The sequence below is a fragment of the Acipenser ruthenus genome, chromosome 3 (assembly GCF_902713425.1).
Source record: "Acipenser ruthenus chromosome 3, fAciRut3.2 maternal haplotype, whole genome shotgun sequence".
Taxonomy (NCBI): domain Eukaryota; kingdom Metazoa; phylum Chordata; class Actinopteri; order Acipenseriformes; family Acipenseridae; genus Acipenser; species Acipenser ruthenus.
The window spans coordinates 94,071,475-94,094,744 of record NC_081191.1 but is presented as its reverse complement, the minus strand read 5'-3'; the positions used below and the strand labels follow the sequence as shown (position 1 = coordinate 94,094,744).

General features: G+C 40.2%; 1 protein-coding gene across 17 annotated transcripts in view; it reads left to right on the top strand.

Annotated features, from left to right (window-relative positions):
- LOC117394699 (histone-lysine N-methyltransferase 2C-like) overlaps window positions 1-23,270 on the top strand; it is a 147,718-nt gene that overhangs the window by 19,286 nt on the left and 105,162 nt on the right. For 16 of the 17 annotated variants that reach the window (XM_059018926.1, XM_059018942.1, XM_059018939.1 and 13 more), the window contains exons 2-3: window positions 6,310-6,477; window positions 21,231-21,319. In XM_059018926.1, the coding sequence (XP_058874909.1) occupies window positions 6,311-6,477; window positions 21,231-21,319 (256 nt within the window). In that variant the 5' untranslated portion in view covers window position 6,310. Of the gene's footprint in view, window positions 1-6,309; window positions 6,478-8,591; window positions 8,611-21,230; window positions 21,320-23,270 lie in introns of those variants that run through there. The other variant, XM_059018941.1, reaches the window with a different exon arrangement.

Here is a 23,270-nt window from a genome sequence, read left to right as displayed (position 1 = left end):
CCTCTATACATGAACCCCCAATATCTCTCACAAGCACCTCGGTACATGTTTTTATGATATCACAACAAAAGGAATACTTTTTTTTGGTACATATGTATAGCTATTATGTACTATGTTACCTTACAGTACAATAATATGACAAAAAATGGACAATGATAATACCCGAAAATAATCTTAATATTTTTAATAAAGTAGCCGGCGCAAATATAGTATTAGGCGGTGGATTGCTAACTGGTAACTGTAAACTTTTCCTTGAGTCCATGCTATATCTTTACACAAACTTGAACAATGAGGTGAGGCGTGGCATTGAGCCAGCCTGTGTCTTTCTAACAATTATCCATGGCACCTAATACTCTGTGGGGAGCAGTAGAGAGAATATGGGTGGGCACTGCAGCCCCCAGAACTGTTCCATTGGAACCAGGTTATTGTGATGATGCTACACTGACTTAGAACAGCTTGGAACGCTCTGTTTCATCCAGAAAGAACCAGAGTGGCACTGAAATTGAACAACCATAGTTCACGTACACCACTTCACTTCTTTGACTTTTAACATTCCATTTTTACAGGGCTGTCCCCTTTTTTGTTTAACTTGGCTGTTTTTGTACACGTGAAATGTTTTTTGTGCGGATTGATATGGCTGTGGTTTGGGAGTGTGACTCGTTTGTAAGTGTTTGGTGCTCTTTGTGGAGTGGCTGTTCCAGTTGGTATTTGACTTTGCCTGAAACTGGTTTGGGATAGGTGAGAATGACTGGATTCTGCCTATTACCAAGTGTCTATGTGTACCTAGTCTGTTTTATACTCCTTCAAAGCGGCTGCATCGTCCGACACTCAGCAGCTTACTGTGTACCGAGTCTGTTTTATACTCCAACATACAGTGCTTGCCTCCAGGATTGCCTGCAGGTCCCTGACAGTGAACTTGTACATCAAACTTGGACAGCATGCAAGCTGGAGTTGGATGCCAAGAGACAACCCTAATGTCAGTTCTGGGTCAATGCAGTTAGCAAGACTAGTGCTGTAGTGATTCAGTGCTTACTAATGATTACTCATAGGTACCAGTCACAGATTGCTTTGAGCCTTCCTTTGGAAGAGGTGGAAAGAGCGAGATACGGAATCATCTCAAGCAAATCCTCAGGTGTTTTTATAGGAGTTGTTGTCTGAAATAAGACCAGCTGACAGTAAATTTCCAGTATGTTAGGGATGGGCCGATATAAAATGTAACGGTCAAAAATAAATACCATGGTAACCTTAATATCACGGTATACAGTACATCATCCAAGCTGTAAAATGAAGGCTTACAAAAGAAGAGAGAAATACTACTGTAAGAAAGTGGTGCTGCAAAGGTTTGTGAGAAAGTCTAGGATATAAAATAAATAAATAAATTAGATGAATGGTAAACAGAATTAAGAAATGATCGGTCATATTGCTTAAAACACGAGCATTTACTAATACAGGTAATTATTTAAGAGCAGAGATGAGCTGTTTATTTTTGGCACAGGGTAAATAAAATGCATGTATCAACTCCATTAGTAACAGCACTAGCTTCTAGTGCTGTTACTAATGATTATTACACATACAGACTTTGTACAAAAAAGAAAAAAAAGATTTCTTCACCTGCCTAAAAGAGTTTGAATACTGTAAATAACGAAAATAAGTAGGCCACCCCAAGGCAGTCACTTGTTGCTGCTATTGAGGCATTGAGACTTGTGTTCTGTGCCGTTGAGTTTCCTTCAAAACCATTATCAAAGTAATCAGTTCACAAGGCTGCAAGTATTATCACTTGGTTTGAAGCATGTTTGCAGTAGAAAGATTCAAAGGCAACACAGCGGTGAGGATGGTGATTGTCAGGAAGGTAGAAGTGAATGGAATGTACAAGTGTGGGGCTTGGGGCGAGCATTGAGTAGCACGGAGACTTGTTTTGTACGAGACACATGAAAAGGGCCTTTTCCTTCACTTTGTTCATGCAGTAGGAACACTAAGCTAACCCTCCCCTTTGCATACCGTAATGGTGCTGTAGAATAAAAGGATCAGCATCGGTGCATGGGGTATGTAAACCGCAAGACCGGTATACCCACTCACCTCTATACATGCTCATCCTGTCTATATAACACATTACATCTGCCACAAATAAAAGCACAGTCTAGAGAATGGAAACCTGAGCGATTTCACTCGGATTGAGTCGGAAGTATCGCATGCAAACCTGATTACAGGTTCTCACTCACTCTGCATTTGTTTGTTGGTGATGAGGGGGTTTGAACCACCTTTTGAATGTATTTTACTTCTGCTTCCAAATTGTCCTTTGCTGTATTAGAATGGCAACATTAAGAAATATACTTTGTAAACCGTATCTTAAGACATGCTATGAGAAATCGGACGAGCATTGATGGGCAGAATTTATACAGTTACTTGTGTCCTATGTGTTTTAAAGCTGGCTGTGTTTTTTCCGGTCTTGTACATCCATTCACTGACTGCATTAATAGCTGCTGGATGTACTGCTGCCACTATACGCCAGTAGCCATTTGGAAGAAATGTTTTAAGTGGGACAAGCAACTCAAAATGTTCACAGCACTCGAAACAGTGAATTATTTTTTAGCGATTTTCAACACTTATCGTTGTTTGTCCTGTACTTAAAAGGTATGTTTGAATTCTATTCATTAATGCTTGTGAGGCTTGAATGTGTCTTAGGAAAGCCAAGCCCCTTGTTTCGTTAGTTTTAAACAGGGAAATGGAAATATTCCTGTAAGGTTGGTAAATCTACGCTTGTGCTTCAGACCTGATCATTGCGGTATCTGAAAAACTATCCTGCTTCAACTTGAGATGCGCTCCTGTATGTAAACTAGATCTCAGTTTGTGCATTGAACTAAACCAAACAATCTTATGAACTATATCATACTTGGCAAAATAAGGAAATCCCTTATTGAAATGGCACTAGTCACAGGGCTAAATGTCTAGAATTTGCAAGTGTTTAAACTTGCAATCTCAATCTCTTCACCCCAAGTCTTACTGGTGTAAAAACGTATATGGCTGTCTTCACAGAACTCAAGCAGCACTAATTGTGTTCTACAGACAGCCCCCCTTGTGTTTCTTGTGGTGGTGTGTGGGTGGAGGAGTTAGGTGCTAAACATTGGCAGCTTCAGTGCCTTGAAGAACAACTCCTGGAAACGATCAATAGCTCTTAAGTGTTCACTTTCACGTTCAGAATAGTAACACAGCTTTGCAGTAGACTTTGCTGTGACTTATACAGGGCTGCAGACAAAAACAAATTGGGCACCAAATCCAACTGTTGGATGCCACTTTAGGAGCAAGTTGATTGCTACCATATTCAACTGCTTAAAATGCAACAACTTGGTAAGATGCTAAAGTGAAACTGAAACAGTATCTTAATGTTGTACTTCCTTGTTCTGCTGAATGATAAGTCTATGCAGCTGATGACTGCAATAAACTCAGCATGTTTATATTTTAGATGTTTTGCAAGTGTGTATGGCATTGGGGTCCTTTAATTGTATACAGGTATAATATTGGAAGTGGCTTGCTGGCATACTTAGTGTTAGTTAGTGGAATCCTGGTCTGAGAGCATGCAACACAGCTAGCTCTTATGATTACATGTTACTAACATGTAAACATAAGAGCTGGCTGTGTTACATGCTCATTTATTTTTTCTGTAAAAACAAGTTAGTTACAGCGAGCTGGTTCTGTTATTTATGATAAGTGCACCACAGCAAGTATGTTGTCCAAACCATTTTTTATCATTACCACAATCTGAGAGCTGCATTTAATGAACAGCAGTTTTTTTTTTTACTGCAATCAAGTAAGCTGCAGTAGATTTCTCTTTTGAATCCCTAAATGTTGTTTTTTTCAGTAGTGCATTCCCTATTTACAATTCCAAGTTCTTGCGTTCTTTCACCGTTCATAAAATGGTAGTGAAGTGAAAAATATAATACCTGTTCTGTTATTATATCGCTGTTACAGTATGAGAATTAACTGAGAAAATGAAGCTAAAGAAATGGCAGTGCCCTTTATAGAACTGTCTGCTTTTGTGCTAGTAAACAAGTTATGTATTTAAGCTTGACCATCTTTGTTATCATCATGCTCTCGGTTCCCTGTCCATGTTTTATAATAGCCCATTAGATTAACGTTAGATAAATGAACTCTCAGGTATGTGTGCACAGTGTGTCGCCATTTACATTGTTGCCAGTGTCTAGGAGTCCAGGTTTTAAGTGTGTGAAAGTTAATGGATTCAAAATATATTTAACTGGTGTGAAGTGGCACCGATGTGTTACAATAAGGTGGTGTACGCTTTTCTGTAAACCATTTCAAACTGTATTTATGAATTCTGTACATGGATGCAGAATACAAGACAGAAGCGGTGAGTTTACTGAAATCTGTTGTTTTTTAATTAAGCGATCCACAGAGAGCCGTGCAGAACCCTTTGGGGAAAGAGGATTCTTGCTGTTGCTGCAGCCCAGCATCATTAGAAACAGTCAAACCCCTCTGGATTCAGAGGAAATGAATGTTGCTTTAATATTAACAGTGACCAGCTGTTTGGATCAGTAGTGAGAGGTTGTTTTCATTAAAGATCCAGTGGTTTATTTCAGATTGAGGGTTTCTGTTGTCTCTTGTCTTCTGTGGGCTCTGTCAAGGAGGCACACATGGGTGAAACTCCTCTAGAACCAGCGTGCTGCTGGGTGTGAATTGTAGCAATGCCGGAATGTTTTTTTTTGGGGGTGTTACATCATACAAGATGGATACTTTTCACAGTGTTGGTGTTGTGTTGCATTTAGATCACCGGATATGTTGATAAGCATTGACTGAATTTAAACGCCTGCGTTTGAAAAGTGTTTTTCTTCACATCCTTCAACACTTAAACTCATTTCAGTTTTCTTCCAACCCCTGCTGTTGTCTTGTTCTATTTGAATAGGGCACGTTTATTCATTGGTGAGGTTTTAGTTCATGCAAGCCAGCGATTAAGTTGAGAAGAAACCACCTATGTATTATGTTGTGACATTTACACGTATGATGTTAAAATCACAAAACAACAAAGGGTTGAATTGCAAGATTTTTTTACCAGTTCTTGGTAGACAGTAAACAGGAGCACTTACCGTGGTTTATCTTGGGGTCCTTTCTGAATTCCCAACACCTCCTTAAATTTAGATCAGGGTTGGGGTCAATTCCTGTTTTTCAATTCAAATTCCTTTTTAAAATCAATTTCCAATTCCCATTACCTTTCCATTTTAATCAATTCCAACACACAAGGTCACTACATTCCAGTGTGTATCCCCTGCTCCTCCTCCTCACAGGCCCTGGCACAGGGCAGAGAGATGAAAATACATTCCAGTGTGTATCCCCTGCTCCTCCTCCTCACAGGCCCTGGCACAGGGGAGAGAGATTAATACATTCCAGTGTTTATCCTCTGCTCCTCCTCACAGGCCCTGGCACAGGGGAACAAGATCAATACATTCCAGTGTGTATCCCCTGCTCCTCCTCCTCATAGGCCCTGGCACAGGGGAGAGAGATTAATACATTCCAGTGTGTATCCCCTGCTCCTCCTCACAGACCCTGGCACAGGGGAGAGAGATTAATACATTCCAGTGTGTATCCCCTGCTCCTCCTCACAGACCCTGGCACAGGGGAGAGAGATGGATACATTCCAGTGTGTACCCCCTGCTCCTCCTCCTCACAGGCCCTGGCACAGGGGAGAGAGATTAATACATTCCAGTGTGTATCCCCTGCTCCTCCTCACAGGCCCTGGCACAGGGGAGAGAGATTAATACATTCCAGTGTGTATCCCCTGCTCCTCCTCACAGGCCCTGGCACAGGGGAACAAGATCAATACATTCCAGTGTGTATCCCCTGCTCCTCCTCACAGGCCCTGGCACAGGGGAACAAGATCAATACATTCCAGTGTGTATCCCCCTCCTGCCCCAGGCCCTGGCACAGGGGAGAGAGATGCCTTGTTATTTTGAGCAGCATGTCTTGCAATCTTCTCAGGAAATGCCCCACAGGACTTGACCGCTGTAGCTGTCTTAACAGAAGGCTTTATTAGATACAGTGAATCTAGTTGTTTGTTTGATCAATACATCTGTTAGCCTTTTGTTGTCCGTCACCTTTTCTGCTATTTCATTGAATAGAACATTGAGTGCCAGAAAAAAAAAAAAGAATTTCAGACAAACATTTTACTTTTTTTAAATGTTTAGATTCAGTGCTTGAGCTTTGTACGTTGTGGGGAATTGTTTAAAAAGGAAAGTTGTTTTCCAAGTTGCCAATCCGAGAGTACATGAACAAAATGACTGAGGAATATATTCCTTCCAACAGAATGTCATCAGAGGACAAGACTCTGGAGCCCTCTGACCAAGGACCTTCACCTGCTCCAGCCAGCAGCACTGCGGCCACCCCTGCAGGCAGCCCGGCCATTACAGACAAGAGACCCAGGGGCAGGCCTCGCAAAGATGGAGTCGCTCCCATATACAAATCCAAGAAGAAGTAAGTGATGTGCTTTTTATATCTATATCCATATGTATCGATCGATTTTAGATAATTTACGGTATACTTTTCTAAACCATATAGTGTACTATTAGTTTTGTGTTTAATTTTTTTTTTTAATCCTGTTCCTTGATATTTCAGGGGGACTCATTGGCATTGACTTATTTACTTATATTTGTATGGCAAATAAATAATCCAGCCAATAGAAATAAGACAGGTGCGTTTGTAGTTAATGTAGCAGGTCTTGAATTCTCCCCCTCCCTTTCTCTCTATCTCTCTCTCTCTCTGTCTCTCTCTCTCTCTCTCTCTGTCTGTCTCTCTCTCTCTCTCTCTCTCTCTCTGTCTCTCTCTCTCTCTCTCTCTCTCTCTCTCTCTCTCTCTCTCTCTTTCTTTCTCTCTCTCTCTCTCTCTCTCTCTCTCTCTCTCTCTCTCTCTCTCTCTCTCTCTCTCTCTCTCTCTCTCTCTCTCTCTCTCTCTCTCTCTCTCTCTCTCTCTCCCTCCCTCCCTCTCTCCCTCTCTCCCTCTCTCTCTCTCTCTCTGTGTGTGACCAGCCATTTCCTAAATCCTTGGCCCAGAACCTCTTGTACTGTAGCGGAAAGAAGAGGGAGGTGTGTCAACTGAGAAACACGTACTGTAGCTTGTTGATGCAGATTGGGACAAGTGGTGTGTGACTAAAACTGTGCAGCGGACTGCCAAATGGCAGCCTGCTTTATTATTAATAATAACAAAAATGAATATTGAAAATATTCAGGGGTTACGCTGTCGTCTGCTCTGTCAGACAAAGCCTCGCTGCTAAATTGCGATTTTTGAAGAAAAGTAGTGTGTTAGCCTAGCAGCCAAGCAGCTGCAAATTGTGTTTTTGTTTTTGTTTTTGTTTTTTCTCCCTAAGCATTTTCAAAAAAGGTAAACCTGTAACCTTTAACAAGCTTGTTTTGGTTTTTCTCCCTAAGCATTTTCAAAAAAGGTAGACCTGTAACCTTTAACAAGCTGTTTCTGTTTTTATAAGAAACAAGCGACCAATTAAATTATATTGTTTTTCAAGCTGCATCACAGCTGCTTCTGTCTGTCTGTCTGTCTGTCTGTCCAAGGGCAATAGGCCTGGGTGACTTTCAGGCTAATGCTCCTGAATCCAGAGCTTGCCAGGCAGCCCCTTCCCTGCCGTTGTGTCATGTGTACATAAGAATCAATGCTTGGGTCCCACGTGGCCTTGCATCAGTTAAGTGAACATGTTAGGTTTGGAAGAGAAGGTTGTTGCTTCTAAAACACACTGAACTGATGTGAATCTTCTTCTGCTCTCTTAATTATCTATTGTCTTAAGGTTTGTATTGTGGATATTCACAGATTTGTACACTTACAGGAAAGAGCTGCTTATCCAATTGCTATGAAACTTGGTTAGGAAATTATTTAGTAAAAGTTTTATAGATGAAAAATAACGTCTTGCCACAGGCTATTAAGCTGACTGCACACAAACTTCCACTTCCCTTGAAGCTTAAAAAACAAGCACCCTATTGATTGGTTGTTCATAACGATGGCTCTCTTAAAACATGTACCTCTTTGTAATTAAGATGAAAAAACACTTTCCAGTCTACTTTTCAATTAAAATGTAAGTGTGCGCGGGTGGGCTGGAAGGCCAAATCTCTGAGAAAACGAGCCGTTGGTATCATTGGAAAAGTACACCATGCCCTACAACCCTTGTATGTTCTGTACATAGTGCCATAGCATAATAAACATCTGTGCATTCTGTAGTTTTATGACAACCACAAATGACTTCCAATTGATGGATTGTTTAAATATGACTTGCAAACCATAAATATTTATTTTTAGCATTTGTATGTCCTGGTATCACAATGGTTAAACTGCTGCATGGCACAGGAGCTCGGAAGATGTGTGCGATAGTCCGGCTCCAGCATGCTACTCCATGTCGGGTTTCCTGTTCCTCCCACGCTGCTGGAACTACTTTAGCCAACAGCTTCTCTTTTTTCCCACTGTAGTAGGATCATGAGGATAAGTTATAGTGCACTGGGCTGGGGGTTGGGTGTTGAAGAGCCTTTTAGGTTTTTTTCTGTAAAGAAAAAGAGTGAATTTGTTTGATTCTAGAAGCTGGAGTTTGAATGCAAGGCTCTGCAGAGGAAAGTGAGTTGCCATGTATAACACAGAAATGATGGAAAGTCTTGAGGAAGCAATGCTGAATAACTCTTAACATTGCAGCCCTGCTTTCTGTACTCTCTGGAGCTGAACAGTTTGGTGCTGTAGGGACAAGGGTTATGGGAGGTTTCTTCATATTCTTTAAAATAACTAAATTATTGATTTACAAATAGAGATTTGCTTTTATATTACGAGGTAATGCTGCCTCCTCATGGAGAATTTAGTTAATCTTATTTTAGGAATATCAGTTGATTTGAAGGTATGTATTTAGTACACCATATTGTCTGTATGGCAGTCATTTCTTGATGTGGTTCAAACTAAACAAAACAAATATATTTTTTTTATACCACACTCTCAAAGTTGTTTGTTTGGTGGTATTGAATTTGGATAATTTCCTGTTTACTTTCTAGTTAGGGTTGTAACCCCCCTTTGCATTTGATTCCAAAGTAAATCTTGTATGTTTACTATTGGGGTTACTCATCGGTTTAGCTGTGTGCAGCTCCTGGGGATGGAGCAGTACATGTAAAACCTAGTTAAAGATCGCAATGTGTGTCCTGCTGTAATGTGAAATCTGGTTAAAGTTAAAGATCGCAATGTGTGTCCTGCAGTAATGTGAAATTTGGTTAACTTTTCTATATTTGATAAGCTGAGTGGGCTTCTTCTGACAGCTTGGCATAATTGTCTCTCTTAGGACTCTTGCAGAAGTAAGATGCTTCATTTCATTAACTTTTTATTTGTTCTTAGTTAATACATTTGTTAAATAAATGAATCATTAAACTGTTTGATGCGCTTAACATTTAAAAAAATGTTATCTGTTGTCACTTTTCCGTCCGTCATTTTTCACACTGCGGATCCACAGAGAAGCCACCAGACCTATAGTGCCGGAGGACAACACAGATGTGAATGGCTCCACTGCAGACCCGCAGGCGCCCTATCAGCCACAGGGGTCGCTGGTGCGCGGTGAACCGTGGATTGCCCTGCCGACCTAAGCCCTCCCTACCCGGGCGGCGCTCGGCCAATTGTAGGCTGTGTGGTCCAGTGGTTAAAGAAAAGGGCTTGTAACCAGGAGGTCCCTGGTTCAAATCCCACCTCAGCCACTGACTCATTGTGAGACCCTGAGCAAGTCACTTGTGCTCTGTCTTTCGGGTGAGACGTAGTTGTAAGTGACTCTGGAGCTGATGCATAGTTCACACACCCTAGTCTCTGTAAGTCGCCTTGGATAAAGGCGTCTGCTAAATAAACAAATAATAATAATAATAATAATAATTGTGCGCCGCCCCCTAGGAACCCCCGGTCACGGTCGGCAGTGACATAGCCTGGATTCGAACCTGTGCTCTCTAGGCTATAGGGCGCATCCTGCACTCCACACAGAGTGTCTTTACTGGATGCACCACTCAGGAGCCCATTTATTTTTATTTTTTTAAACAGTTGTTCTCCAAAAGCTGATTTTGTGCACTTTGCCAACAGAAGTTACCCATTTATCTGCCATTCCAGGTAATTCAATCCCTAATGCATGCTCAGTAATTGTGACCTGAATTCACCAGCGTGTGTCGTGCTGCTTGTATTTTGACTGATGATTGATCAAGGTCATTGATCACAGCTCTGGCTCAAGTATCTGCTGGTTTTCAGCTACTGTGGGAACTTGATCCTTGGGATTTGAAGCTGCGCTCAGAGCAGATTATACCTGCTTCAGTCCTACTGTTAAGGAAATAGCAAAAAGAACAGCCCCATTCAAATTGACATGTGATGAGCCAGCACAGCTTTTTATCATCATTGTTAGACACTTACAGCTATGGCAAAAAGTGATGCATCACCTATAATTTTAGGATTTAGACATAATTTAAAAAAATAAAAACTATATGAACATAATTTAGATTTATTTAACATCATGCAATTAAAGAAACTACAAAATGATATCGCAGAATTCTACTGGAAGCCACAATAGTAGTACAGTATTTCATGTTAGATTTTGAAATGTCACATTTTTCAATTTATCAGTTTTTTGTTAAGTATATGGAAAACTACAAAGCGGGTTGCAATTATTTGTTAACGTAGCATTATTCAGCAGGTTCATTCAACTTTATGAAGCACAATTAGTTATAGGGTGATGCAAAACTGTTGGCCATAGCTGTACAGCAATCAAGGCAGCTTACATCAGACCTGAAGAATACACACAAAGCTACAGATTTTCTTGTGATTTTAATTAAATAATGAACCAGGTTTACAGTACAAACCATTGTTATAAAACAAATATTAAGAAACCACAGGAATTATCAGCAGCTTCTGGTTCTTTTTAAAATGACTTGCTGTGTTTAAATTGGCTTGTAGCTTCTAAATGCATGAGTGCCCCTATTGGATGAAGTCTATTTTGAAGATGTGCTGAAGCAGCAGTGGTTTGAATGTCCTAGTTCTTTCAGGGGGTTCCAGAACTGTTTTGAAGATGTGCTGAAAGAGCAGTGGTTTGAATATCCTAGTTCTTTCAGGGGGTTCCAGCACTGTTTTGAAGATGTGCTGAAAGAGCAGTGGTTTGAATGTCCTAGTTCTTTCAGGGGGTTCCAGCACTGTTTTGAAGATGTGCTGAAAGAGCAGTGGTTTGAATATCCTTGTTCTTTCATGGGGTTCCAGCACTGTTTTGAAGATGTGCTAAAGCAGCAGTGGTTTGAATATCCTAGTTCTTTCAGGGGCTTCCAGCACTGTTTTGTCTGTATAATCATCGCAGGCGTTCCTGCATTGAGGTGCAAGTGCTTTAATCAAACACAAGATTACACAGGACAGCATGCTTTCATGAATAAGAGGCTGCTCCTTGTTTGCAGCTTCCTTGGTAGAATATTTTTTGGACATCTCATTATCTCAGTTTAATAAGCTGCACACAGCAGAGCAAGGCAGTGTGGGATGCAGTTAGACTCCAGAAATTATTTCAAATCAGATGAAAGAAAATTTCAGTTAAAAACAATAAAGTATATCTGATCAAGATGAGATTCACCAACATCCAAGTGCTTTTACAAACACCTTCTCATTTAAAATATTTCTTTAAACATTCATCTTTCATTCATTTCACCAAATTTGCTCTCCTTAACTAAATGAAAACCTGTATGCCGAATCTTCTGACTGGCAACAACAAAGCATTGTCCTTGCATGTGATCAAGCAATCAACCCCCAGGTTTCAATGCTGGCCTTTTCTGCTACAACCTGCCAGCTTCTGTTTGAATCAGTGCTTTAGAAAAAAAAAGTGGCGCTTTTAAAAATCTTTCTTTCCAGGTTTAAATTGTGCTTTATTGCACTTCACCGACCAAGCACTGAAAAAATATAAACATCTTTCAGTTCAAATTTTTGGTGTTCCACCCCCTGCCCCTCATAAAAAGGTTTTGCCACACATCACACAAATATGAGTAACCCTGCATTGCAAGCACCTGCGGGATTCTCCTTAAGTATTTGCCCCCTGTCTGATTTTATGCATTTTTGCACATTTGTCACATTATATTTGGTCAGATTTTTTTGTGTGTTGTAGTAGTATATAGAGGGAGTCTGAGAGAAAAAATGACACCAAAGTTTGGTGCTTCTTTCATTTGTTTGGTGTGCAAGGTAATCAAACATGCAGTCTTCAGGTGTGAAAAAGTTATTGCCCCCCCTAGTTAACTTAACCCAATTAAAGGGATAATTAGGGTCAGCTGTTTGAGTACTTTGGTTAACAACCAGGCCTGATTTGGGCCAGCCCTGCTCAATATAAATCTGACTAACTTTGGCCCTTACCATCAGAGTGAAGTTGTCAGCACACAGGTTCTAGAGGCGCATCATGCCACGAACAAAAGAAATTCCTGAAGACCTCCTGAAAAAAGTTATTGATGCCTATCAGTCTGGAAAGGGTTACAAAGCCATTTCTAAGGCTCTGGGGCTCCACCGAACCACAGTCAGAGCCATATTGTCCAAATGGAGAAAGTTTGGGACAGTAGTGAATCTTCCCAGGAGTGGCTGTCCTGCCTAAATCTCTCCAAGAGCAAGGCGTAGAATCGTCCAGGAAGTCACAAAGAACCCTAGAACAACATCCAGGGATCTGCAGGCCTCTCTCGCCTCAGCTAAGGTCAGTGTTCATGACTCCACCATCAGAAAGACACTGGGCAAAAATGGGATTCACGGCAAGGTAGCAGGGCGGAAACCATTCCTCACTAAGAAGAACATGAATGCTCGTCTCAAGTTTGCCAAAAAGCACCTGGATAATCCTCAAGAGTTCTGGAACAATGTTCTATGGGCAGATGAGTCAAAAGTGGAACTTTTTGGCCGACATGGGCCCCGTTATGTCTGGCGAAAACCAAACACTGCATTCCACAGTAAGAACCTCATACCAACGGTCAAGCATGGTGGTGGTAGTGTCATGGTTTGGGGATGCTTAGCTGCATCAGGACCTGGACGCCTTGCTATCATTGAAGGAACCATGATTTCTGCTCTGTATCAGAGAATTCTACAGGAGAATTTCAGGCCATCCGTCCATTAGCTGAAGCTGAAGCACAGCTGGGTCATGCAGCAAGACAATGACCCGAAACACACAAGCAAGTCTACATCAGAATGGTTGAAGAACAAGAAATTTGAAGTTTTGGAATGGCCTAGTCAAAGTCCAGATCTAAACCCCATTGAGATGTTGTGGCAGGACCTGAAACAAGCAGTGGGCCAAAATTTCTCCATGTTGCTGTGAGAGACTAAACAATAACTACAGGAAGCGTTTGGTTGCAGTTATTGCTGCTAAAGGTGGCGTAAGCAGTTATTGAGTCTAAGGGGGCTATTACTTTTTACACAGGGGCATTGGGTGTTGCATAACTTTCTTTAATAAATAAATGAAATATGTATCACATTTTTGTGTTATTTGTTCACTCAGGGTCCCTTTTATCTAATATTAGGTTTTGGTTGATCTGATAACATTCAGTGTCAAAAATATGCAAAAATGCAGAAAATCAGATGAGGGGGGAAATACTTTTTCACGGCACTGTACATGTGCATTTAGAGCATGTACATCAGACTTGCTCTGTCAGGCAGTGGAGCAGCTGGAGCAGAGTATGTAGGGTGTGTTTCCACTAACCAGTTTGAAATCTGACAGATAAACAGGATCAGCCATGGAGACAGACAGACAGACAGACAGCGGGTAGAAGCAGTGTTTCTTTGCAAGGCAAATAAAAAGGAAGCCTGGAACGTTAACCTGCAATCAGAATTAAAAAGGACCTTCCGATGTTGAAGCTGTTGTTCAAGATTGAGCTCCCATAGGGTGTTACATTAGCATGTGCATTTGTGCATATACACATGGTGGATGCAAGTCATGGTGAGTTGATTGTAATGCTGATGGCTCCATGTTTGTATTTGCAGCCTTGGCGTGCAATGGCTTTTACTGACGCACAGTAGTCTTGTTGTAAAAATCTGTTTAAAAGCACACTCAAGCGACTATTATAGTTATATGTAATTTGTAAGTCTGAATAGCATTGATTTAATCTATTGGAGGACATTTTATATTCTGCCTATCACATTGCTTTTACAAATCTGTTTGTTTGTTTGTTTTTATTTATTTATTTATTTATTTATTTATTTATTTATTTATACAGGCTTACAATGTACAGAACTATATTTGAACAAACCCTGGCAACTAGCAGATTACTGCAAATATATATTTTTTGACACACAGGGAAAAGACTGATTTCTCTTTTTCTCACTCACTCACTCACTCACACACACACACACACACACACACACACACACACACACACACTCTCACTCTCACTCTCACTCTCACTCACTCTCTCTCTCTCTCTCTCTCTCTCTCTCTCTCTCTCTCTCTCTCTCTGACACACACACACACACACACACACTCTCTCTTGGATTCCGGGGTTGCTATGATTTTGTGGGATGTTTGCCTACATGGGCACTGTAACAACCTGCTGGGGCTGGGGTACTCTGTTCTGAGTGAGTGTTTATTTATTTATTTATTTATTTATTTATTTATTTATATTTACAATAACCTTGGTGTTTGCCAGTAAAAAGGGTTAAATCCGGCAACATTAGAAACCAGAAGGCTTTGACACACACACACACACACAGCAAGTTAGCTGTGAAGAGTATTCCATTAGCTGTAACACAAGGACAGTTTATTAGGTAGGAGCTGTGATGTCAGCTCGTTTGTGATTGAGCCTGTACCAAACTAAAGCAGTAATTACTTGCATTCCTCCAAAAGTGTCAAACTCATTTTGAGTGCCTGTTTGCTTTTGATATCTTGCCTTAATCGCTCCATCATTCAGCGTTTTGACAATTGCCTCCTTAAATGCTGTGAAAAAGGGAGAGAAAGCAACAAGTCTGTTTTTTTTTTTTTAGATGGTGCTTTCTCAGTTCGTCAAGACTTTAATACATAACAATTTGTGCTTATTTTGTGTGTGCGTGATGCATCAATACAGTTATGACGGTCTATTGCTGGTGATTGTTCTTCATCGGGGACAATGGCAGAGGCATTGGCTTTCACTGAAAGAATGGCAGAAACGCTTGCTGCTGCTGCTTCTGCAGTCTCTGTAATCTGTGTCTAGTGTTGAAGAATGGCCTTGTCATTTTGCCTAGACACTCAAATTAATGCTGTATAGTAGCAAAAGCTGCTAAAGTAAATTGCTGCCTCAAATATATTTTCCTTTTGAAAAATTGCATTCATGAGTAGTTATATACAGTATATTGTGCAGGGATGACAATAAGACTCCTTTTGCATAGCTGTTTCACCCGTTCCAGGTTTTAATATGAGCTCGGATGAGTGTTATTAAACTTTGTAGTAAAACCAGGAATGAATCAAAGTACTGTGCAATGAGAGGCTTTATTCCATCCCTGTTGTGAGGCTTCTGTAGGCATATCGAGTTTATACAGTGAACAGCTGCTCTAAAAAGTGCCTTTGCACAGCAAGAGAGATTATCAAGTATTCCTGCTTGGGGGAGGGGCACCAGAAGGTGTGGAGTGGAGCCTCCAAGGTCCCACTAGAATCTGCCCCTAACGAGGCATTGTGCACAGTGCTGCTGGGCTGATGCTAACCTGTTAAGTGCTTTCCAGCCTGTTTAGGACCTGTGCAAGTATTGTGTCACAGGTAAGAGAGTGTAGCAGGCATGAAGTGGCAGCCAGCCATACAGGTAGTGATGTGGATTAGCAGGGACTGTGTTAATTTACAGCTGGTTCAGCAGTGGCTTTAACTAGGAGAGGAGCCGGGAGACTCAGGGTTTGAAGAGTAGCTTCAGTTCCCAGAGCTGGAAAGAGACAACTAGTAATTAGTTATTGCATGTTAGCAGGGTTATCCTGAGTGAATACAGTAGTAGTATAAAATACAAGAATAACTTGGCAATAAATACTATTTTTCAGTTCAGTTCGAACGTTTGATGGTTTAAATGTTACATGAGATTCTTGTGGCTGTACTTTTGCCATCACAGATCGGTATCCAAGATACTTTGTGATAGTGTATTTTTAAACTTCTATTAACTTGCTGCTTCTTTTTCGCAATACAACCTTGCAATGCCGGCGGGTGTAATGCCTGACGCAAGAAGCTCGCCTCTGTTACTATGGTAACAAGCAGCTGAGTGCTCTGAAGGCAGCTCCCTGTGTCCTATTGGCTGATCTGGTGTGTGAGAGAGAGACACCCAAGCACTTGAAACATGGGAGTGGGAGGAGAAGGAAGCTCTTAAACATGAGAGATCAGAAGAGTCCAGAACAACTGAGCAGAGGAAGCTTTGAAAGGGAAGGTCCTGGGAGAAGGCATAAGGCAAGGGAGAGCCAGCAGGAGAGGAGTGGAAGGTAGCAGGGCAGTGAAGTGGGGTTAAAGCACAAATAGGGTTTGTGCTCTGTCTGTGCAGTAATACAAAATAAAGTGAACAACTTAACTTTATACAGAGTCAATACAGCAGCAGCATTTCTGTTGGTCTGTTACAGATAAATCAGAAAAAAACATTTACTGTGATAATTTTATGTTAGTTGGTTAACCCATTTAGTGCCGTTTTCCTCATTTGAGGACAGGCTACTTTTGTAATTTTTTGTAGCATTTTTAACTGACATCTACCTGTTGTTTTAAATTCTCTAACTGTATTGCTATGATAACATACTAAAAAGTTAAGTCGAAATGTAATGTATCAAATTACATAAATTCAGCATGTGTTGGGCAGGGGGCAGGTGCCCGCCCTGTGTTTTATACAACATGTTCATTTTAGGAACAATACACCAACGCAGACCTGTCAGCTCTCCCTTATTTGCTAGGACTCTGCAGGAAAGTAAAAAAAAAAAAAGTCACACAAATAGTGAAAGAGCGTTTCTATTACAATTTCAGCATCAACATTGCTTTAGAAATTCAGATTGATAATATGTGTTGATCTACAGCAATAGTGTGTTTTAGAAGATTGTTGACAATTAAATGTTATTGTTTTTCCCATCACAGTATGTTAACTCTACTTGTAGGCGATCCATTAAGTATTAACTGAAGTGTAAAGCGCCTCATGTTTTTGTTTAGTTTTTTGAAAGAAATACAGAACTAAAAAGAAAAAAAATAGATCTTCATCTGATTATTTACATTTTTGCAACCTTTTATTTTTCTAAAATAATTATTTCCAAAACTTCCGTTTTGAGAGAATTATTTGTAAATCTAATATACACTGTATTTGTAGCCTAATGAATTAGAGTCTCATCTGAAAAAAACATGTCCTGTCATGGGATACATTTTTAAACCAGGCAGCACTCTCTATAGCAGCGGTTCTCAAACTTTGCAGTACTAGACCCTCTTCTGCCAATAAAAATGACTTTGCGACCCCAGTGCCCTGTGTTACTGCAGAATAGTTAGTATTGATAAGTAAAACATGCATTACAAGGCAATATCAACAAAACTAATACAGTAATTGCTTATTTTTACAGCCAACAGTATGACAAAATAATATATTTTTTAATTCCATTACTTGCATAATGGGAGGGGTTTGCTTGAATTTGATACATGGAGTCGTCCCCCCCCCCCCCCCCCCCCCTCTGGACACTTATCATTCTTCCTTAAATGCGCTTTACTTGCTCTTATCTGCCCCCTATTTTACTGCATTTAATCCTGTACTTTAGAATACTGTAATCTGTCACAAGTGTTATTTAATCTTTAGTATTTTGTATTTAATTATATCCTGATGTAACTGTCACTGACACTGTTATCTGCTCTGTTATCTGTTTACGACTGTAAGTTGCCCTGGATAAGGGCGTCTGCTAAGAAATAAATAATAATAATAATAATAATAATAATAATAATAATAAAAACAATCATTGCAGGGGTAAGTAGATTGTATTTTATGAAACAAAATTATTCATCTCTACTAAGAATAGTGCACAATGTATGAAACTGTGTGACTGATATCTGTGTTAAGACTCCAAGATTGATGCATCAAGGCTCTGGGATCAGTAATATCTTACTATATTATCTCCTGTTTGTTCTCAACTTATATATAAGCTTAAAAATAAGTCTTTATTTGGTACTGGGTCTGCAGGGCACAGGTGCAGATTGCTTAGCTTTAAAAGTTTCTTGTTTGTCCTGTGTTAGTAATTTTGTTATCGTATGATTTAAAAAAAAATATATATATAGGAAATAATCGCAGAAAATACTCCCATAATGAACAAATTTAAGTTTTTATCTACAAAAAAACAAAGAGCTTCGAGGGGCCTAAGTGGCCCCTGGACACCCGCTTAAAGTTGCCCTCCCCTACTGAAATCTGAAATGACGCCCCTAGTGTTAGAAAAATGTATTTGGTACATTTTGGTCCAGTGGTTAAAGAAAAGGGCTTGTAACCAGATCCCCGGTTCAAATCCCACCTCAGCCACTGACTCATTGTGTGACCCTGAGCAAGTTACTTAACCCTTTGCAGTCCATTTATTAAGTGCGTGTCAGGCGCGTCGGGTCCAATTTATTTTCACACGCGCAGTTAATTTTAGACGCGCTGTTTAAAAGTATTCTTTTTCCACAGTCAAACGGGTTTAAAAGGCCCTGCATATCAACAAAGCACTCACTAGGCATGTCCAGCCCCGCCCCACCCTTTCGTTCGCTATAGCTTTCACATATGCTAATAAATAAATAATAATAATAATAATAGTCGTACATATTGATCAATCATCTCCTGATCACTCATTTTATCACCAAACGCCTCAATAATGCGATCCAAGTCATTATTTTATTACTATAACATCTCAAAAAAGCTCTGCAAATGTCAGTGATATTCTCTGAGCGCTGATTCAGTAGCAGCCAGCTTGTTTCCTTATGGCCGCCGTTATCTGATGCCAGGGGCAAGTATGACTATTCATGAGATGCGCCCTTTTATTTATTTATTTATTTTCGGCTTGTCTCGGCTCCTGTCACTCCCACTCGGCTTTTTCCGGAGAAAAAACGACTAGAAACCCGTTTTTTGCGTCTTTTTGACAGGGTCCGACATTGGACCAGATAGGAGTAATTGCAATGTTGGACCAGGTCCGACATAGGACCGCAAAGGGTTAACCTCCTTGTGCTCCGTCTTTCGGGTGAGACGTAGTTGTAAGTGACTCTGCAGCTGATGCATAGTTCACACACCCTAGTCTCTGTAAGTCACCTTGGATAAAGGTGTCTGCTAAATAAACAAATAAACAAATAACAGGCAACCCTAAGTGTATTGATCCTAGCTCTTAAACATGGACTCTAAAGGGTTTAAGAATTTTCTAGAATCTGCTGCCGTTGGGAAAGAAGAAAGTAAGCAAGTAAAACTAAACAAATTCAATTCTGCGTGTTCTGCACGTGCATTCTCTTTGCTGCAGTGTTTCCATCACAGTCCATTTCTCAAGTGGTTCAAACACCTGTTTACAGTATAACACCTAGTCTGCAAATTAGGCTGAGTATTTGATTCATAGATAATCCAATTATGGTGGTAGCAGATGTTGAGTATATTTCAATCCAATAACTCCTGTGTTTATCTCCTGCATGTACCAAGCATACTAAGAGTGCAATATTCATTGACTTAATTTTGTATTTTGTGCTGATTCCACTTCCAGCACATTCTGGGCACGCATCCAGTAAATTATGTGATGTTCTTGTCCTTCTGTCTGTCTTTTGTCATTTAAAAATAAATAAATAAATAAATAAATAAATCTTTACTAGTAGACTAAATAGCCAGTACCATGTACGGTAGGCTAAATGCGTAAAATATTAAACTATTACCAGAAGATATTCCTGTCAAAAAAACAAACAAATGTCAAAAATCCTTCGTGCCGTCAAACGTATGAGCTGGTTAAGTAAGACATGCTTTGAATCAAATATCAGATCAGTATCAGTGGGGTTCTGCAGACCGCTGTATCAGATCAGTATCAGTGGGCTTCTGCAGACCGCTGTATCAGATCAGTATCATTGGGCTTCTGGAGACCGCTGTATCAGATCAGTATCATTGGGCTTCTGCAGACCGCTGTATCAGATCAGTATCATTGGGCTTCTGCAGACCGCTGTATCAGATCAGTATCATTGGGCTTCTGCAGACCGCTGTATCAGATCAGTATCATTGGGCTTCTGCAGACCGCTGTATCAGATCAGTATCATTGGGCTTCTGCAGACCGCTGTATCAGATCAGTATCATTGGGCTTCTGCAGACCGCTGTATCAGATCAGTATCATTGGGCTTCTGCAGACCGCTGTATCAGATCAGTATCATTGGGGTTGTTCAGACCGCTGTATCAGATCAATATCATTGGGGTTGTTCAGACCGCTGTATCAGATCAATATCATTGGGGTTGTTCAGACCGCTGTATCACTGTTCTTCAGGGGAACACTTTGAAAGAGTGCTAGTCTATTTATTTATTTATTTATTTATTTATTTATTTATTTATTTATTTTCTTGGTTGCTATTGGCTTGTCTGTGTCAGGGAAATTGTTCATCCAGATGATGTGGATATAAAACTTTATAAACATGTTACTGGCTTTCAGCTTAAGGCAAAGGGAGAAGGTAGTTATATTAATCTTAAACCAAAAGTAAAGATTATGAATCAAGAAGCTAGTAGCCTGTGTTCCACAGCAGTGGCATAATTGTCCCTCATTATTAAGTCATGTTTTTAATTCGCCAGTACAGTAGTTAAGGTGTCAATTAATAATTCTTGATCTGTTGGCTGGAGTCGCTCTACACACATTTTAAGGTATAGGACTGAATTAAAGGTTTGTCACTCTGGCGTGAAGGCCCTAGTCATTGATCATGCATGAATCTTGAGAGCGCCGCTTATGAATTGGCTTCACACACTGGAATTGCACATACACCTTATAGTATTGTGTTAATATTCCCTACACCTGATTTTTCACTATTGAGTATAGGGTTGTGTGTATTTTTGTATCCCAGGCATATTGGCCCATTCCACATTACGTGTGTTACAGTTGGAGCTTGGTGTTCCATTTGGTGTAATACATGTCTTTTAAAGTTATTTCGACAAACGATTCCGAAAGGAAGATTTTCTTGATGTAAAATTGTAAAAACTCTTAAGGACTAATCTCCTGAGCCTTTAATGTTGCTGTGGAATGGGCTATTTCTTGTTTGATTTTCTTATGAGAAAACATTTGGAAGATGAAGTAACCCTACACTCTCTTGTTTTGTGTTGAAGATCTCGCAGTCGAGGCAAGGCATCTGTTGATGATGAAGACAGCATGGATGGTGTTGAGACTGCAGAAACAGAAAGTGCTGTGGAGACAGGTGAGTCCAGCTTTATCTCAAATTACACCAGCACAGGCTCGGGAGCAGGGACGGAGTTTTTTTAATTATTATTATTATTTATTTCTTAGCAGACGCCCTTATCCAGGTTGACTTACAATTGTTACAAGATATCACATTATTTTTACATACAATTACATAATTTTTTACACATTATTTTTACATACAATTACCCATTTATACAGTTGGTTTTTTTTTTTACTGGCGCAATCTAGGTAAAGTACCTTGCTCCAGGGTACAGCAGCAGTGTCCCCCACCTGGGATTGAACCCACGACCCTCCGGTCAAGAGTCCAGAGCCCTAACCACTACTCCACACTGCTGCCCATAATTCTGATTCCTTTTTATAATCTATTCTCCATTTCCAATTCCTCTGAAGGAATTGGAATTTACATTTTAGAGACATAATTGTTGTGCTGTTTTGAAGCCAATTTAATGGACTAACAATGACTTCAGTTTAAGTAATTTGTTGCCACTGTGAGAAGCTCATTTTAACAGAATACTGCTAATTGCAGTTTTGATCAGTGATGTGTTGGAATTGATTTAAAAGAGAATTGGACAACGAGGACAATGGCACTAACAGGCTCATGCTTTGTAGTGATACACAGTACCAAGCAGCATTTTGGAATGGTCTGACTGGAGCATGTCAGATGATCGTCACGGTTTTAACAAACACGTTTTGTTTTGTTTTTTTGCCAAGAAAAGGTTTAATTTGGACATGGATGAATTTATTTGTTGAAGCAGTGCTGGTACATCTATTTGCAACCGAAATCTAGATGGAGATTATACATGTGGCATATACATCATTTTAATGACCGTGGGATGACCTAATAAAAACAAGTGTTTCTGCCAACGTGAACAAAAGTCCACACTTTACTGGGCATTGTAGATAAAATGACTAGGTGGCAGCCATCCGCCACTCACTAGATGGCAGTCAATTAAATTCAACAATCACTCATTTGCTTAATTTTCCAAGATTTTCAGTTAGTGGTTGGATTCCATGTGCACAACAAATCAAAACTACAGAAGCAATGGGGTGTTCTAATACATGTGCACACTGCCGAACTACAGAAGCAATGGGGTGTACTAATACATGTGTACACTGCTGAACTACAGAAGCAATGGGGTGTTCTAATACAGGTGCACACTGCTGAACTACAGAAGCAATGGGGTGTTCTAATACAGGTGTACACTGCTGAACTACAGAAGCAATGGGGTGTTCTAATACAGGTGCACACTGCTGAACTACAGAAGCAATGGGGTGTTCTAATACAGGTGCACACTGCTGAACTACAGAAGCAATGGGGTGTACTAATACATGTGTACACTGCTGAACTACAGAAGCAATGGTGTGTTCTAATAAGTGTGCACACTAATGTAATCAGATATTGGTTTCAAATTTGCTGCTCAGTTTGGTGCCCATATTTCCCTTGATGTCAGAGATGCACCACTTCAAATCTCACACCCCATTCTTTTGCATTCTAGTAAATTGCTGGCTCTGGTTACAAAATAATACAATATTTGTCTGTTATGCTCGACTGTGGATTTTATATATTGTGTTTAAGTTACTTTTTAAAATTTGCTGCTGGTGTTAAACCTCCAGTTGTCATCTCACAGTCCAAATGCAAAAAGCGGAAGTATAGGTATAACAAGCCCTTTACCACTGCTAGGGAAAGTGTGCTGCCCTTTGCATGCATGTGAACTGCTGTGTGGGCAATTTGGAGCAAAACTGTAGAATACAGCATGTAAAGGTCAGTGTGAAAGGTCACGTCATGTGTGCCGTTACCCTTGTGAAACATTTCTTTCATGACACACGGGTGGGGGCTTGCGATTCAAAGTTCTGTTACTTCTGTCTGTCTGTATTTTATTTCTTGGGTCTGCCTGAAGAGTCTGGCTCTGACCTTTCGTAAGTGTGCATTTCTACACTAAGGGCAG